The 16,321-nt window shown below is 40.2% G+C and overlaps 1 protein-coding gene and 2 long non-coding RNA genes across 10 annotated transcripts in view; 1 reads left to right on the top strand and 2 right to left on the bottom strand.

The window, feature by feature from the left end:
* The window catches only part of LOC307226024, a 3,572-nt gene extending 2,474 nt beyond the window's left edge, over positions 1-1,098 (bottom strand). Inside the window, exons 1-2 of the long non-coding RNA XR_013843264.1 lie at positions 966-1,098; positions 194-323 (exon numbers count right to left, since the gene is read on the bottom strand). This is a non-coding gene — a long non-coding RNA (uncharacterized lncRNA). The remainder of the gene's footprint in view (positions 1-193; positions 324-965) is intronic.
* The window catches only part of FOXP2 (forkhead box P2), a 315,106-nt gene extending 310,848 nt beyond the window's left edge, over positions 1-4,258 (top strand). For 7 of the 8 annotated variants that reach the window (XM_079994182.1, XM_079994177.1, XM_079994178.1 and 4 more), the window contains one exon: positions 986-4,258. In XM_079994182.1, the coding sequence (XP_079850308.1) occupies positions 986-1,130 (145 nt within the window). In that variant the 3' untranslated portion in view covers positions 1,131-4,258. The remainder of the gene's footprint in view (positions 1-985) is intronic. The other variant, XR_013843191.1, reaches the window with a different exon arrangement.
* Positions 2,710-16,321, bottom strand: part of LOC307226042 — a 117,106-nt gene continuing 103,494 nt past the window's right edge. The window contains exon 3 of the long non-coding RNA XR_013843285.1: positions 2,710-5,430. This is a non-coding gene — a long non-coding RNA (uncharacterized lncRNA). The remainder of the gene's footprint in view (positions 5,431-16,321) is intronic.

Below are 16,321 nucleotides of genomic sequence, written 5' to 3' on the forward strand. Positions count from 1 at the left end.
TAGATAAATGCATGTACGCGCACACACACAAACACATATGTTTTAAAACCGTCGTTTATATACTGAAAAGGACATGGTTTTATGCTAAATTGTTTATCTGTGGTTTGCCAGCATTGGCTTCATCAAAAATGCTTGTCAAGTCTTTCATGTTTAGAGAACCTGCATACATATTAAAAACAACAATGCATCATACCTAGGAAGCTGTGAGTGAACATGGGGTATTTCTGGCGTGGATCACATTCTCTTCACTCGTACCAGTCACTCCACTGCCTCATTTTAATTGCTTTCTTAGTTGTACCATAAGCATGAATTGTAGTAGAATTCTGAAAGAAATGGGAGGTTGGTTTTTGCCGAGTGACATAGCATATGGGAGCTCATGCTATATTTGTGAGTAGAGCAAATGCCCCTTCATTTCACAGTCCATCTAGACAAGTATTGGTAGAGTTAACTTGTGGATTTCCTTAACCCCCATCCAAGTTCCTCAGACCAGCACCAAGGACCCCACTTCTTAACCATGTAACAAAAACGTATTGAAATGTTAAAGATAGCAGCAACTACGTTGGCAGGCTGTCTACCTGCCATTCATGCACTAGCCAGCCTCATAAGTCAATTCTATTCAATTCAGAAGATTTTATGCCACTAACAGGGACCAGGTGTACAGCACAGAGTGAGACTGCAAAGCCACCAGCTCCACAATCAAGGCTTCACATTGGTGGCTCCACAGCTGTATTACTCGCTTCCTGTTCAAAACCAGATCTGGGCTAGCATTTAATGCAGGAGTGGGCATATTTAAGATGGAAATTAGTTGAGAGTTCCTTTCTTCGAACCTTGGTATTTTTGCATATCATATATTTAGAGTGTATTTTGCTTGTTAGTGCCGTAATCTTTCAGAACAGAGAATGAATGAAAATGAGTCCATAGGATAGCGGACCAAATTAATTTAAGTAATTAATTAAAATCCTGACCCTTCCCATTCTTTTTTCAGACACTCAATCCATGTCAAGGAAGAGCCAGTGATTGCTGAGGATGAAGACTGTCCAATGTCATTGGTGACAACAGCGAATCACAGTCCAGAATTGGAAGATGATAGAGAAATTGAAGAAGAGCCTTTATCTGAAGATCTGGAATGAACAGAGACTTTGAAACCTCAAAATGAAGGGACATATCACTGACCTTCATAACCACTCCACAACCATGAATATTTGACAAATTTTTACTGTGACTATTTATTAAGCATGGATAAAGGAGAAACAATCCTAAAGGAACTCATTAAACCAGCCCTTTGGGAATCCGGTTACAAACAGGCAAATAGCTTGTTTTTTCTTTCTTTTCTTTCTTTTTTTTAAAAAAAAGATAAACTGATTTTCGGGGAAGGGGGGGAAAATAAACTGTTTATATATAATGGCTTGCCCATTTAAAAAAATGTGGCTATCAAGAGTTCATGAAATGACTGAATATGAGGATACATGTTCTGTAGAAAGCAAATGGGCCTCATATACTGCCAAAAATAGTGTTAGTTTCATCAATGTGAAAATTCCAGCATACAGTAGTTGTAATAATGTTAGAAACAATTGCTGGTCAAGTTCAACTTGTTGCTATTGTTTTTAATTTGCACAGGAGTAGTATCAGAAATTAGTGTCACTGCTTGTATCTAGCTGAATTTTGAACAACAGAACATTAGTTTTTTATGTTGGTGCCACCAACTGTAAATGACATAAGTTAGTTATAAACAAACCACAGTAATTAGACTGTTGCAACCATCTAAAAACCTTTTTAAGCTTCCAGTCTGTGCTGTTAGTGTTAAGATGTAAAGTGCAATCCTAAGCTAACATTGTCTGTGCAAGCACCATAGAAACATTTGCATATCTGCATATTATCTTACAACTGTACTCTTTACCTCCTTGTGATAAAGCTTTGTCTACCTGCAAACACAGTCAAAGGCTACAGCTGCAAACCAAAGCCTACTCTAACAATGGCCAATAGCTCAATGACAGAAGCAGCCACATGCTTTGGTCAGCCTTCTGTAACTTTAATTAGTACAAAGGAACCTTTCCATGAACTACCTGCTGTTTTCTGACGACCTCTGGGATCTTTTCATTTTAGCCCTATACCAAGAAACAAATATGGGGGGGAAAGTCAATTTTGTCATAGTGTAATCTTCTGAGGCCAAAAGTCAATCTTTAAGTGCAGTGAAGATTTGCTTTCATTTTTAAGACAAAGGTGGGAACAAAGTGCGGGCAGAAGTTACGATAGAAAGCAACAAATATGGATCACTGACCAAAACAATTATGTACTTGATGCAAATGCAGATTGCATATTGTTATGTAAAATATGTTTTTTTAATTATGTTCCCTCCCCATTCAGACCGGTTTTCCCCCCTCCCCTGTGGTGAATACATGTTGTTAGAATAAGTCTTGTATGGTCTTAATCTTCGTTGTGTGCTATTTTTTATAGTCTTAAGTTATAATGACAAAAAAGTAGGAACCAAACATAAAAAGGTCTAGTAAAGCCAAAAATTAATTTCATATTGATTTAAAGTAATCTAGGTGAGTTTTTACACTGAAAGCAAAGATTATAGCAATTGTAGTCCATGGTATTTATTTTCAGTCAAACCAAAGTTACATATGATTCTGCCTCTGTTTATACGGGATACTAACACTAACAATACACTCCCTTTGGAAGACTTGCACAGGCCAAATTGTTGGAATGCTCTTTCTTTCTCTCTCTCTCTCTCTCTCTCTCTCTCTCTCTCTCTCTCTCTGCTTTCTCTTTTGACAACTCCAAACCCAAAAATACGACAATACATTAATGGTGTAGTTAAAAATAGCATAGTCTGATGTTTGCTTGAATCCTAGAAACTTTACGTATTGCTTTTCATGTGCTGTGCCAAGTCTTGATAATACTTTCCCCCCCAACCAAGGGACCTCATAACCTGATTATGGTTATTGCTTTACAAACAGTTTTTTCCACAGAAGGTGACTGCTGGAGCTTAGCATAGGTACCAGTTCCATGTGATGGGCCTGGGTCTTGCAAACTAAGCTCATTGTGTTCTTTGCTGAAATAGCAAATAGACTTAAAGAGAAACGCAGTCATCTATCACGCCAAATAAAAGGACAAAATGGCTTTCGAAAGGGTTTTCCCACTTACCCAAAAGGCTTTCTGAAAGCTTCTACCTCTGCAAAAGAAAACAAAAAAAACAAACAAAAAGAAATTAGAACAATTATGGCAGATTGCATGAATTGTGAGAGAAAGTCACAGTAACTGCTACTTTTCATTATGTTTGTCTTTGGGTCATGATAACAGAAGGTTTATAGTAATTACATCAAAAGAAAGATTTACCATGTGAATGATGGGGTTGTTGTTTTTCCAGTCGCCTAGGATCCCTAATGTGGGGATGACCTGAAAGGAACTAATGTTTCTTTCAAGTGTATGTTCAAAAGACTTTGATGGACTGGAAGTAAATGTGATAATTGGACCATCAAGGTGGTGGCCTAAGACTACAATGCTAAAGTATGCATACCTCAGTTACAAACCTTTTTGAAAGGAAGTCTCAGCCACAGAATGCATATACCTGTAGAGTTTTGCATGGGTTTTATATAAATACAATTTAATGAAAAAAATAGCTGCTTGCACATTATACCAGAAAAACCTCCAAAACTGCAATTGCTTTGAAAAATAGACTTTAGGTTTTTTGGAGTTTTCTGAGATGCTTGGTCTGTATTTTGATAATTGTGCATATTATGTAAAAATGTTGGTGGACCCATAAATGACCAGACTTTTTCTAAGAAAAATGTTGCTTTAATGCATTTCATGAATTTTTACTCTGATATCATTGCTTGCTAGTAATAGCAAACCTGCTTTTTCTGCATCTGCTTTGCGTAGCTATTGTAAGGCTTTGAACTAATGTATGTATTTATTGCTTGAACTTCTGTGCATACCTTATAAAGCATAATGTCTGACAATTTAAATGGCTCATGTATTCTTGCTTCTATCATAAGCTGATAATGGGGACTATGATCTTTTGTATACAGCAAATTTTAACTGTAGCACAAACATTTGTTTATGTATTGGTGGAATATACCTGTTTTATTTATCTTTTTTGAGGTAAACTAATTTTTGATACTTTTCATTACTGTGTACTGTGTTCATACCTTGAATTCTCTGACGTTAGAAGTCATGGTTGAGAATTGTAACAGCTGTTGTTCGTTCTGTATTCATGGCTCTCACTGCTGAATAAAATAAAGGACCAAACCTAGGATTTGAAAGAAAACTGTCTACCTCTAACACCAGGGAGTTATCAGATTTTATTTTACATAGTTTTAGTCTACAAAGACACAATTGCTTAAACCTAGTGGGCTTAAGGCTTATATTCTGTGTGGTTGAATTCATGGCACAGTTGTACTGTTTGAAAATCAATTAAAATTTCATGTGAATGTTACAAGCATTAGGTAGAATTACCACTAACTGGGTTTTCTTTGGATAACTCAGAGATGGGGAAGTGATCATCAGCATTCTGTGTCTACAGCTGCTTAACTTCATAAGAATGCATTTCTTTGTGATTAGGGAATCGAAGCATAGCCAGCTAGGAACAGAGCAACTGAGCTATACTTTAAAAGATAAACCAGGGTGGACTTTAATGTCCCCGGTCAGAATCAGTCGCAAGCTCCCATAGTCTGTTTTACTCAGATTCCTCAAATTGGGCATTCACATTTTGGAGAATTTACTTCAGGATTTAGACTACACATTCCAATACTAGTGTACATTTTTGGAAAGCTAGTGTTATTACGGCTTATAAAGCACACTTTCACCCTTGTTACTTCAAGAGTTCAAATCGGAATGGGTTTTGTCCATAAAAATCAGGCATATTTAACAAACAAAAAAAAGATGTAAATTTTACTATAGTATTAATGTAAACAGTGTTTTCACTGCTGCTGGATGTAAAAAATGTAAATGAAACCATTTCATTCACTTGCTTAAGTTTCTGGTGTATAAATAAAATGTCTAATTCTTTTTGACCCATTTATAACCCACAAGGTTTTATTTTTTAATTTTTTTTCTCCTTGGAAGTTCATTCTTCCACCCTGCGAGCTCATCAGTTCCTATGTGTTTATTTAGGAGTTATGTAATATTTGACAGATTTGTTACAGAGGTGTTTGTAGGTACCCCAAGGGCTCTGAAAGCAAGACTAACAGACAAGTTAGCAGAAAACCTATCTGCTTTATTAATACTACATGGGGCTTTTTAGGCTCATATTTACTCCTTTCCCTGATGTACACATAACATGCTCTGCCTTGCCTATTAAAGGAATGCAATGTGGGGAAATGCTCACCATTCAGCTTCTTGTATGCTTTTTATTCCGAGAGCAGTAGTCACAAAACCAGTTGGTCCTTTCTCTTACAAAATTTTCAGGTATCCACATTTTCAGTATAACTAAAAATTGAAATTCTGAAGGTGAGAAACATGGGCTTGCGAAATCTCAAGTTATACAGGTATACTTTGTCAGGAAGCCATGATTGGCTCCAATTCCCTGATAAATGTAGTAGCAAACCAAGGCTTCACTCTTAAGTAAAGTCTGCAATGACCCAAAGATATAAATATTGGCTGCAATGCAGAAGACTGCAAATGGAATGGAACTTCTTGTCTGCACAATATGCTTGTTTCCACATGTGGAACAGATTTTCTCTTGCACAAAAGTACACAGAGGAGCTGCTTGTGAGAAGCAAAATAGCTGCACTAGAGCAGGATTTCTGGATCATGGCCACCACCTGTGCTTAATCTCCCACATATATGTTGTGTGACCATGACAATGATTTCTTTCTTGGACCAAGTTGTGTGTTGTTCCTAAGTTGACTTTGTTTTTGTTTTATGGCATATCTATAGGGTATGCTGCCCTAGCCAGCTAAACTCTAAATACAAGTAGTGATTGTGATGACAGGGAAATAAGGAGGCAAGCCACAAAGGCTTGGTGAATTGGTCCACATTTATTTATGGTAGCACCAACTGATCCACAGTGGGGGGAGCAAGGGGCAGGATCTAACTGTAAAAAAGCAGTAGGTGAGCCAAGCCTGCCAAGCCTGAGGTGTAGCATATCCACAAGCTCTTCTCTTAATCCACACACTTTCAGGTGAGTAGAGAGGCCCTTCTTTTCCAGCCCCACAACTCCAGGCAGCTGTTATAGGTTGGTCCCAGGTGCCAGCAAATCCCATAGCCCTGAGGGCAAGTATCGGGACTACACCCTTCACCCCTAAGAGTGATCAACAAACTCTAACCACCTGATAACTCCCTGCACCACCCTGCCAGTGTGGCATTCAACCTATTTAAAGGCTACCCCTGCTAACTACACCCGTCATCAAATCGGTGATGGGAGTGGGGGTGGGATCCTGCCAGCAAGGCCCATCAGTGAAGAAGCCAAAAATTCCTAGTCTCAAAAAACAACCTGCCAATGCAGGTGGGTGGGAAGCTTGCAGAATGAAGGGGCCACAGAGCAGGTGGGGCAGACTTACAATAGCCCACATGCACCTTCCCCCCACAATTTTGGCACAGCATGCAACCACAACACCAAGTCTCCCTGTCCCCTATGGCTGATGCTGCTTTAGGTGCAATGGCAGTGGGATTCTTGGGATCGGCATTGGTGTGGGTGAAGATGGAGGCCTTGTATGCATTTCAATCTCAGTCCCATATCAGAATGCTTTTAAACTCTTGAAATTTAAGATGTGGGGCACGAACCAGTGAGTGGTTTCTATCTACCATAAGTGCACAGAGCTGTGATTAATTTATTACATTTAGAAGTGTTATCATCACTGTACAAAGAGAACAGGGAGGCTTCCACTGAGGTGCTGGCAGTCTGACCGGAAAGTGAATCTGTTGGACCAGAAATAATTTTGTGGGGACAGCATGCTGAGGACACAGTGCTGCTCAGCCTGAGAGAAGATAAATGCAGGGCATGAGAAACCTCAGAGGTGGGTCCCAGCCATCCAGAAAAGAGAGTGAGTGTTTGTATGTGAAACAGAGGAGGAGGGTGAATAAGCAGAGATGCAGGTAGTGAACAGGTAAAACCAAGTGAAGGTAACCAGAGATGGTAGGAAGATACTGAAGGAATAAGAGAAAAGGCCTACAACTGAATAAAAGAGGGTGGCAAACAGTACCAAGGTGGGAGGAAAGGTGATAAGAGAGGTTGGATGTTTGTAAAGTTGGTGGCAGGTTAAGTGCTAGGAGTATAAACACACCAAGATTAAGCCTGCTGATGAGAAGAGCCAAAACCTTGCAAGGATTGTGGCTCACCAAGTGGTTATGAACATAAGAGACATGCTGGAGCTCTGAAGGCACTTGGGACCTCAAGGATGTGAGGTAGGAAAATAAGGTTTTCATCAGGTTAGTGTCCAGTATTTTTATTGCATCCATCCCAAGAAAGCGCTATTGGACTGCAATCTCCCAACTTTAATAAAAACACATTTGCCTATGGTCTATTGTCTCCCCGCAATAGTTATGGATATAGATACAAATCCTCCACAAGCAACTACTAAATCCTTGAGAGTCATTTCCAAGTCTCAGTCTGAAATAGAAATCAATTTCCTTGTCAAAAAGATTCAATAATAATATTTGCATAAAACGATGGACAGCCCTGCCCATAGCCCTGTTCAGCTGAAGTGCTTCCATTTAAAGTGAATTAGTCCCACTGATTTTAATGGGATTAATCAGATGAAATTGAAGCAGTGTGGTTAGCTGGAATCTGGTGGCTTTCAGAACTTGGCACAAGCAATTAATGACCTAGATGAATGACCTAACATAGTGAGCAGGAAATAAATACAGAAGGAAAACTTCTTGTTTGGAGGTACTGAAACAACCACCTCGAGAAAATGTGTTTCTGGGCTGTTGTTGTTTTCCAAATGGGATTTAAGCAAATAACAACAATTTCAGATTGCATAATTGAAGCAGGCTTGGTACTGATGTGCCACATCCTCACTTCTTCTCCAGCAAGAGGAATAATAGGGAAAGGCGCTAGAAAGTGTGGGATTGCAACTGCTTGACCTGACATCACATAACTTACAGACAAGCAAATCTGAATAAATGCTCAAGAAATAGCTGGTGCTATATAATAAATAATAATAATAATAATAACCTCCCTGAAAACTTTGTGCAAACAAATCAAGTGCTGTAGTGTTGATGAAGTAGCCATTCATTAGACAGTAATTAGTGCTTCACAAACACTTGTTTGTAAGACTACTTTCTGTTTAAATGCTCTCCCCGCCGATTATCTTTGCACATCACATCTCCGTTCTGTTTATAACATCTGCAACAGCACTGTGCACAAGTTGACTAAGTAGAGTGTCTTGAAGGGTCAGCTCACACTGTCAATTTTGTCTCCACACTCCTCTTTTATGTACCCCTGTCACTGCATTGATACAGATGGAACATGTAAATGATCAACTGAGATCTCTGCAGATGCAGCCTCTGTTTCTGAGCAGCAGCTCCTGCATCATAGGGACACATCTGTTTTTAAGCTGCCACAAGCACAGCACTTGTCCCTGGGAAGCAGAACTTGTATTGGAAAAGAGCCTGGCTCATTCTTTTGAAAAAGATGTCCTAGGGAGGGAAGGACTGCACTGAAACAAAGTACACAGTGTGAACCAGCCCTTAGTTTAATTTCTTGAAGAGTATCCGCTGCCAAAAATAAGAAACCTCTGTTTGTAAACACTGCCAGTGGGTATCACTCCACGGATAAGTGTCTAAACTTTGACCTGCAGAGTATATACAGGCTGCCGTTGCAAAGCAGTAGCTGGTTACAGACATACTGCGCTCACATTCCACGTGCTCATTGCAGGGAGCTGCTGGTCCAAGGCGCAACAGGGCAAGAACTTGCCATCAGAATTACTTGAAAAGAATGCATCCAGAATGGGCATGTGTTGTGTCACGTGGCAAATTAAACCATATTGTTAGAGCAATTGTCAACTATTTGGAAACCTCATGATTTAATTCAGAATAAAGGGAAGGTGGAAGGGGTGAGCTACAAATGAAAGTATTAATGGCTTGTCTATATGAAAACATTGTTACAGAGAGACATGCCAATGTTCTGGTGATACTAGACATAGGGAAAATACTCCACAATATATGACTAACATATATTCCTTTTTTCTGCACAGCCCCACCTCAAACCCTTATATATGCCTCTCAAAATGTTCAAGTCAGCAAACATTCCTCTCCCTGTATAGTTCATGTTTTAGCACAAGGTTTACAGACAAGGGACTACAACTGGAAAGCAGTCAAGAGCTAGGAAGCCATTCAGGCTGGCTATCAAACTTCTACCAACTTGATTGTTGCAGAACTGATGTTAGGCCCCAGTAGATGTAAGTAGCTTATACCAAGATGCAGGATCAGCCCGAAGCAAAAGATCAGTGAATCAGCAGCAAGCAACGCACCACACACATTTGCCAGTTACACCTTAAAGTTTCAAATGCCAACAATGTGTGAATGATTGGTCAGCTGTTGGCTGATGCTGGGCACTGAAGTCTGCATACTCTGCTTGGTTTTTCTTCATGCATTTCCTCAGGTGCATGGCCAGTTGGTGGCACATCCACACGTAACCCCAACTGCAGGTTCTTCCTAGAAATATCTCTTGCACTCAGGCCAGCATAGAATTTCAAGAGGGGGAGGTGAATAGATATGCTGGATGATTAATAGATTTATAGAGAGAGATGATTCAAATCTAGTGAAATCAGATTAGCTGACATAGCCAACATGGTGGTCTCTAAATGTTGTTGGACCCAGGTCAGCATGCTTAATGGTTCGGGCTGACTGGAATTATAATCCAACAACAGTTGAAGGGCATCAAGCTGCTACCCAGGGCTGGATTAGATGAAGGACATTGTGTCAAAAATTGCTTTCTAAACCAAAAATGAAGGTTGTATTTTCGCTATGTTGCCAGAAAGTGCGAACTGGGTCTTTCATATACCTTTCACTACCAAGGAAGGGGGAATGCAGGACCCAGAAATGGGAAGAAAATATTTGCAGCCCTTGTCTATGAAGAATGGTAAACAGAGATGCCAAGTGTTATGGTGGTAGACGGAACACACTTCCCTGCCCTAAAAGCAAATGTGCTGGAATTCTGCCAGTGCCTGTTCAGATATTCATTACCACACTTTAGAAAATACATAAATCTGTTTTACTCCAAGAAGTACAACTGAATCAACAACAATATGAAAGCCATCTCACATGACTACTTGAAGTATCAAGAATTAAACTTCCCCTATCAAAACTTGCCTCCAGATGGCAACTCCTGGTACATCTGAGATAATGACCCATTTGTCAATAACTGATATGTAATTGCTAAACCATTATACCAAGCTGGTATACGTATCAAAGTGACTTTGAAATTCTAGGGAGTCAACTAGATGTCGTTAATGAAGGGAAAGCATAAACTAAAGACTTTAATAAGTAGAAGGAATTAGAAGAATATGCAAAGTATCAGCAACAAGTGTCTCAAATTTCCAGTGCCACTTCCAGAACAACTAGAGTGGGTGGGCGCAATGCAGGAATCTTTTTGCCCAACGTAGAGCTCAAACTCACGACCCCAATTAAGAGTCTCATGCATGTTTTTCTTTGTATCTGCAGGAAGATTTGGGACAGAAAAAAACAGTGATGGCCACCAACTTGGATAGCTTTTAAAAAGGATTAGGAAAATTCATAGAGTACAAGTCTATTAGTGGCTATGTTGTGCCTCCAATAATGCTTCTGAATGCCAGTTTCTGGAAATGGCAGGAGGGGAGAGTTCTCTTGTGCTTCAGTCCTGCCTGCAGATCTCCTACAGGCTGTTGGCCACTGTGAGTACAGGATGCTGGATTAGATGGGCCAAGGGCCTGATCCAGTAGGGCTCTTCTTATTTTTTTATCTGTTCTGTGGCTATCTCTGTGAAACCATTTTACTACTCCCATCATATATTGCTATACCCATAATATATGGTTCTACTATGATGCATTTGCAAATCTTACTGCCTTTAACATCTTGACTGAAATACAGATGCTGTGAGATTTCATATACTGTCTGCGTTAATTTTAATTCCACAGTAATTCCACATTAATGCAACTGTTTGTACCAAGAGTATTCAACTGCAAGTCAGTGTACTATTTGTGCTGCAGATGTATCCTCCCGAGGACCTGTTCTAGTGTCTCTGAAATTTGATTAATCTCACTTTTTATATATTACAAGACAAGCAATTTTTTTCTGATAATATGATTTTTAGGGATTACCAAAGTATTATATCAACACATGAGTCAACACTGTAGCCCAATACCTGGGTGTAATTAAGCTGGATGAAGCTATTTACAGACAAGACTTTCCTGGGCCCTCAAAATGGGTAGGATGCTTATTAAATGAAGCAAAAAGAAGGAAGCAATAGATTTAATAAGTGGGGCCTGCAGCAAAATGCTGGTGAGGAGCACTCCTGCTCCATGTCTACCTCCAGGATTCCCGATTATATTCCTCCTAACACCCTTTTCTTGTATATACATATACATCTCAGTCTGTTAATATTCCAAATACATTAGGATGGACTAATCAATAAATGTCACTTCCTCCGTTTCTCATTTTTCCAATCTTCAGTTTGTCCCATTTCTGCATTAATTTACATTTAAAAAAGGACCACAAACACTCAGGAATATTCACCAGAATTTTAGGGAGCATTTCTCTTAGGCAAAATTGCATACAAAAAAAATGCATTAACATTTTTACAACTTCCCCCCAATATAATGCATTGTTATATGTAATTTTCACTAAAATATATTTTTATGCAAGTTTTAGCCTAATATGCACATGTTGGACATGTTTTTTGGTTGGATAACAAAATTGCAAAATCCTGATAAGTGCAAATTTCAAGAGTTAGCTACATTTAGGTTCACATGCAAGTGGAATTGAATTCCCCCCCATTTCTGGTCCTCAGTGGACTGTTTTGGTGGTTCCCTCCATCCTTCCCCAAATACCTTCTGTAGTTCTGCAATCATAGGGGTTCCTCCAAGCCTGCTTACCTCTCTTTCATGAATGGGTGGCACCATTTGGGCTACATAAAGTTCCACACTCACCTCTGAACTTGGGAAAGAGAGGGAATGAAAATATCATCTAGAGATGAGCTGCCTATTGTCCAGTGTGTGTGTGAAGCAGTGTGGAGGCATCAGGTCTCTAAGGTAAAGGGAGGGCAGAAGAGGAAGAAATAGTAAGTGGCACCTTGAGACAAATGTGGACATTAAGACCTAGTTAATTAAATGGGCTGAGGCCGAGTTCATCAAGTGGAAGAAATTTCATTTATAAGGAAGCTGAAAAAGTCACATCTATTTTGTGAAGGCTATTTCTCTCTTCCTAAGGACATGTCAGAGAAAATGAAATTTTGAGGAAGAAAATACTGACTCTGGAGCAAGGAACTGATGACACACCAGTTGGAAGAAAAGAGATTGAAGTTTCTTTGAAGGAGGTATTCAATACATCTGAGCTTTATCTCAATGCAACAAGAGGGACTGGCTGCATCATTTAGAGCAGGGCTGGGAACAGTGTCCCCCTCCAGATGTTGTCAGGATTCAGCTCCCATCAGCCCCAACTAGCATGGCGAATGGTCTGGGATAACAAAAATTTGGAGAGCCACAAGTTCTTCATTCCTGCTCTATCAAAAATGCAGAGGGATTCAGGACCAACCCAAGACATTTTGCCTCACAAAACAACAGCACTGCATGACCCAAGAGGTGTACCCAAGGGATTTGTTACAGTGTCGCTGAGGTGCCTCTTCAGTCTTGTATGGTTTGGGGTAATATGTGCGCTCAGCTTCAGCATCCTCGACTGTGACCAGTGCAAGAAACATTGAACGTCTTGCATTTAGACCAAAGCCCATGTGATTGTGCATTCATACATGGTTGGGCCGTACTTGCAATTGTGTGAGCAAGGCCTAGTCATAAACAAATGTGCCTGGACTTTGAGGCCTTCTTCAGAGACCCTTCTGTAGGTGCCCTCACTGAGTGAGGTTTGACAGATAGCTATGGGGGGGATTTTTTTGGTGGTGGCATTTTGGCTATGGGATGCACTCCGCATAGATGCTCACTTGGTACCATTTCAGAGCCAGACTAAGACCTTTTCATTTTCCCAAGTTTTGTAATCTGTTTTTAGCTTTAAACTGCTTTGATTCTCTGTGGCCTCTGCTTTTATGCCGCACTATGCTTTTGTTATTTGTTATATTGTTACTGAGTTTTAAATTGCTTTATTTCTTGTTCTGAGCTGCCCTGAAACCTGTGTCATTGGCTGACCTATGAATACTGTTAATGAATAAATAAAGCAATACACATGTAAGGACCAGTTCACACAAAAAGGATGCCCGGTACTGTATATGCTGAAGTCCAAGGTTTCTTCCTACAGCACACCATGGTGCAAAGCATAGATAACGAGGCTGTGTGTGAACCAACCCTGAGTCCCACCCATGCCAGTAGAACTGTATTATCCAGTTAATATTCTTTTAGCACTAGTCTGATGCATAGCTAATACATCTCCAACATTTCACTGACTACAGTAGAGAAGAGTTCTACTGTAACCAATGCACTCTTTCCATTAGAGAAAGGATTTACACTTGCATAGCAGAACTCCCCCTGCAAACCCCTTGCAAGTTCCTCCACACCCTCCCTAAATCTGCCCTGGAAGGTTGTAAGAGCCCCCACAACAAATTTAGGGGATATATGGGCTAAAATTTCTGTTGCACAAATGCGAATCCTTTTTTTCTAATCGAACAGGTTTCTTAGCCCTTGTTTGAATACAACCCAATTTTGAATTGTGAGTATCAGCTGTGATGTCTGACAACACCTGCCCCTTCTAGTGTTTCATTTCTAAAATCAGAGGCCTGGAATGCCTCCTCGGTAGCACCTACTTCCTGATCCCAGCTGCTTGGGGTCATTCATTGGTAAAAGGAATGCATTCTGTGTACAGTGGTACCTCGGTTTAAGAACAGTCCGGTTTAAGAACGATTTGGTTTACAAACTCCGCAAAACTAGAAATAGTGCCTTGGTTTGAGAACTTTGCCTCGGTCTAAGAACGGAACCCGAATGGTGGAAGGGCGCCAGCAGCGGGAGGCCTCATTAGGAAAAGCGCGCCTCGGTTGAATATGTAAGGATGTGTAGAACCCAATGCTCTCTTGTTAATTTTCTTAGAGCAAGTTCACTTTTTAATCAATCAATCAATCAATCTTTATTACGGTCCAGAGACCCAACAAATCATTACAAATCAATACACAATTCAAACAGCCTACCTCCAGGTTAAACAAGCAGTTTGTTTAGAATATAGGGCTCATTTGTTCTTGCAATCACCGATAAAAACTTTGTCACTGCTAACATTCTAGCATTTGTCCGGTCTTCCAGTAGGAACCTGACATAGTGAGCCTCTGATTTTCCCGGGAAAGGTACCAGCAAGGGTAGTAGCAGTTCAGCCCTGGCCTGCTCATATTTTGCACAATGCAACAAAATAAGTTTTATGGAATTGATGTCTTGAGCACACGAGCAAAGTCTGTCCTGGTAGGGAACTCCTCTCAACCTGCCATCCAACACTGCAGAGGGAAAGACATTTAGTCTGGCTTTGGTGAAAAGCCTTCGGTAGTTTGGTACTGTCAGGTTTTTAATGTAAGATGTTGACTTAAAGACATACCCATATTGAACTCCTACTGCCAGCGGACTACAGACTGCGTGTGATCGAGATCGCAAGTCACTGTGTGCATTATCCTATAATCTTTGCTTTAAAATCTTTTGGGCGCCTTCATAACCCAGGTAATACAGTTGGGGGGGGGAGAGACAGACCAATAGAGGTAGCTTTTTTAGCCATGGTTTTCTGCCATTTGCTGACAAATTCCTCATTGGTCAGGTGTTGGTACAAACCCTTCCCTAGATTAAACACTGAAATCCTGAGCCAATGTTTTAGGGCAGCCCACTACGCTTTAGTTGAAATTGGGCATTCACCAGCTTCTAACAGAAGTACGGAGTTGGGGACCTGCAGCAGAGATCGTAGAAATTTTGCCTGAAAGCCATCTAGCTTTGGCAGGTCCCCATTATGCCAGACATTTGCTGCATACAGGAGTTGGGAAACGGGCTTTGCGTGGAAAACCCTTAAGGCTGCTGGAACATATTTGCCACCCTTTGTGTAGAAGAATCTATGTATGGCTAGCTTTGTAATCTCTGCCTTTTGAAGGGAGGTTAGCCAATGGTGCTTCCAAGCTCCTGTATAATGGAATGTGAGCTCTAGATAATTGAAGTATTTTATCTGTTCAAGGTTATGGCCATCCAGCACCCATTTAGACCAGGATTTATACGATCTTTCGAAGACTAAAATTTTAGATTTTTCATAATTAATGGATACGGTTTAATATTTTTTAATGGATACGGTTTAATATCTTTACTGCGGTCCAACGACCCATAACATGGATTCAGAATAAAATATAGATTTATATAGACAACCCCCCCAGGGAAGGGAGACTGAAGTGTTATTTGTTTAGTCATGGGAATGTTGATCTTTGATTTGTATGACTCCTGAAAGAAACTTTGCCACGGCCACTGTGATATCATTGGACTTGTCGTCCAGAAGATATTTGGTATAGTAGGCTTCAGTTGGACCCGGCTGATTTGCCAATAGTGATTTAATCAATAGTTCTCTGGCTTGATCATGTTGTCCGCAATGCAATAAAATATGCCTCATGTAGTCGACATCCTGAGAGCATACACAGATCCTATTTTTATAAGGGATACCTCTCAGTCTGCCATTTAACACTTCTGATGGGAATGTATTTAATCTGGCTTTGGTGAAAAGATGCCAATATGTTGGTACAGACAAATCTTAGAAAAGATATGCAGGTGTCTGAAAATCGAACCCATAGTAAATTCCTACTGCTAATGGGCCACAGATAAAATGAGATTGAGATCAGAGATGACTATGTGATATGTCCCAGAGCCTTTGTCTCAGAGATTCAAGGGTGGTATCATAGCCCAGATGGTACAGGAGAGAAGGTGGCATACCAATCAAAGTGGCTTTTCTAACCATAATTTTCATCCATGAGCTGGTAAACTCCTCGTTGTTTAGATATGGAAGTAACCCCTTCCCTAGGCCAAAGACTGAGATCTTGAGCCAGTATCTCAGGGCAGCCCACCATGCTTTAGTTGATAGAGGACATTCATCTGTTTCTAAAAATAGTATTGCATTTGGAACACAATAAGAAATTGTAGGAGGGACAGGAGAAACTTTGCCTGGAAGCCATCGAACCTAGAGAATGAGCCATTGAACCAGATGTTTGCGCATTGGTTTAAGAATGGTTTTGGTTTAA

Source organism: Podarcis cretensis (assembly GCF_951804945.1).
Source record: "Podarcis cretensis genome assembly, chromosome: 10".
In the NCBI taxonomy this organism is placed as follows: domain Eukaryota; kingdom Metazoa; phylum Chordata; class Lepidosauria; order Squamata; family Lacertidae; genus Podarcis; species Podarcis cretensis.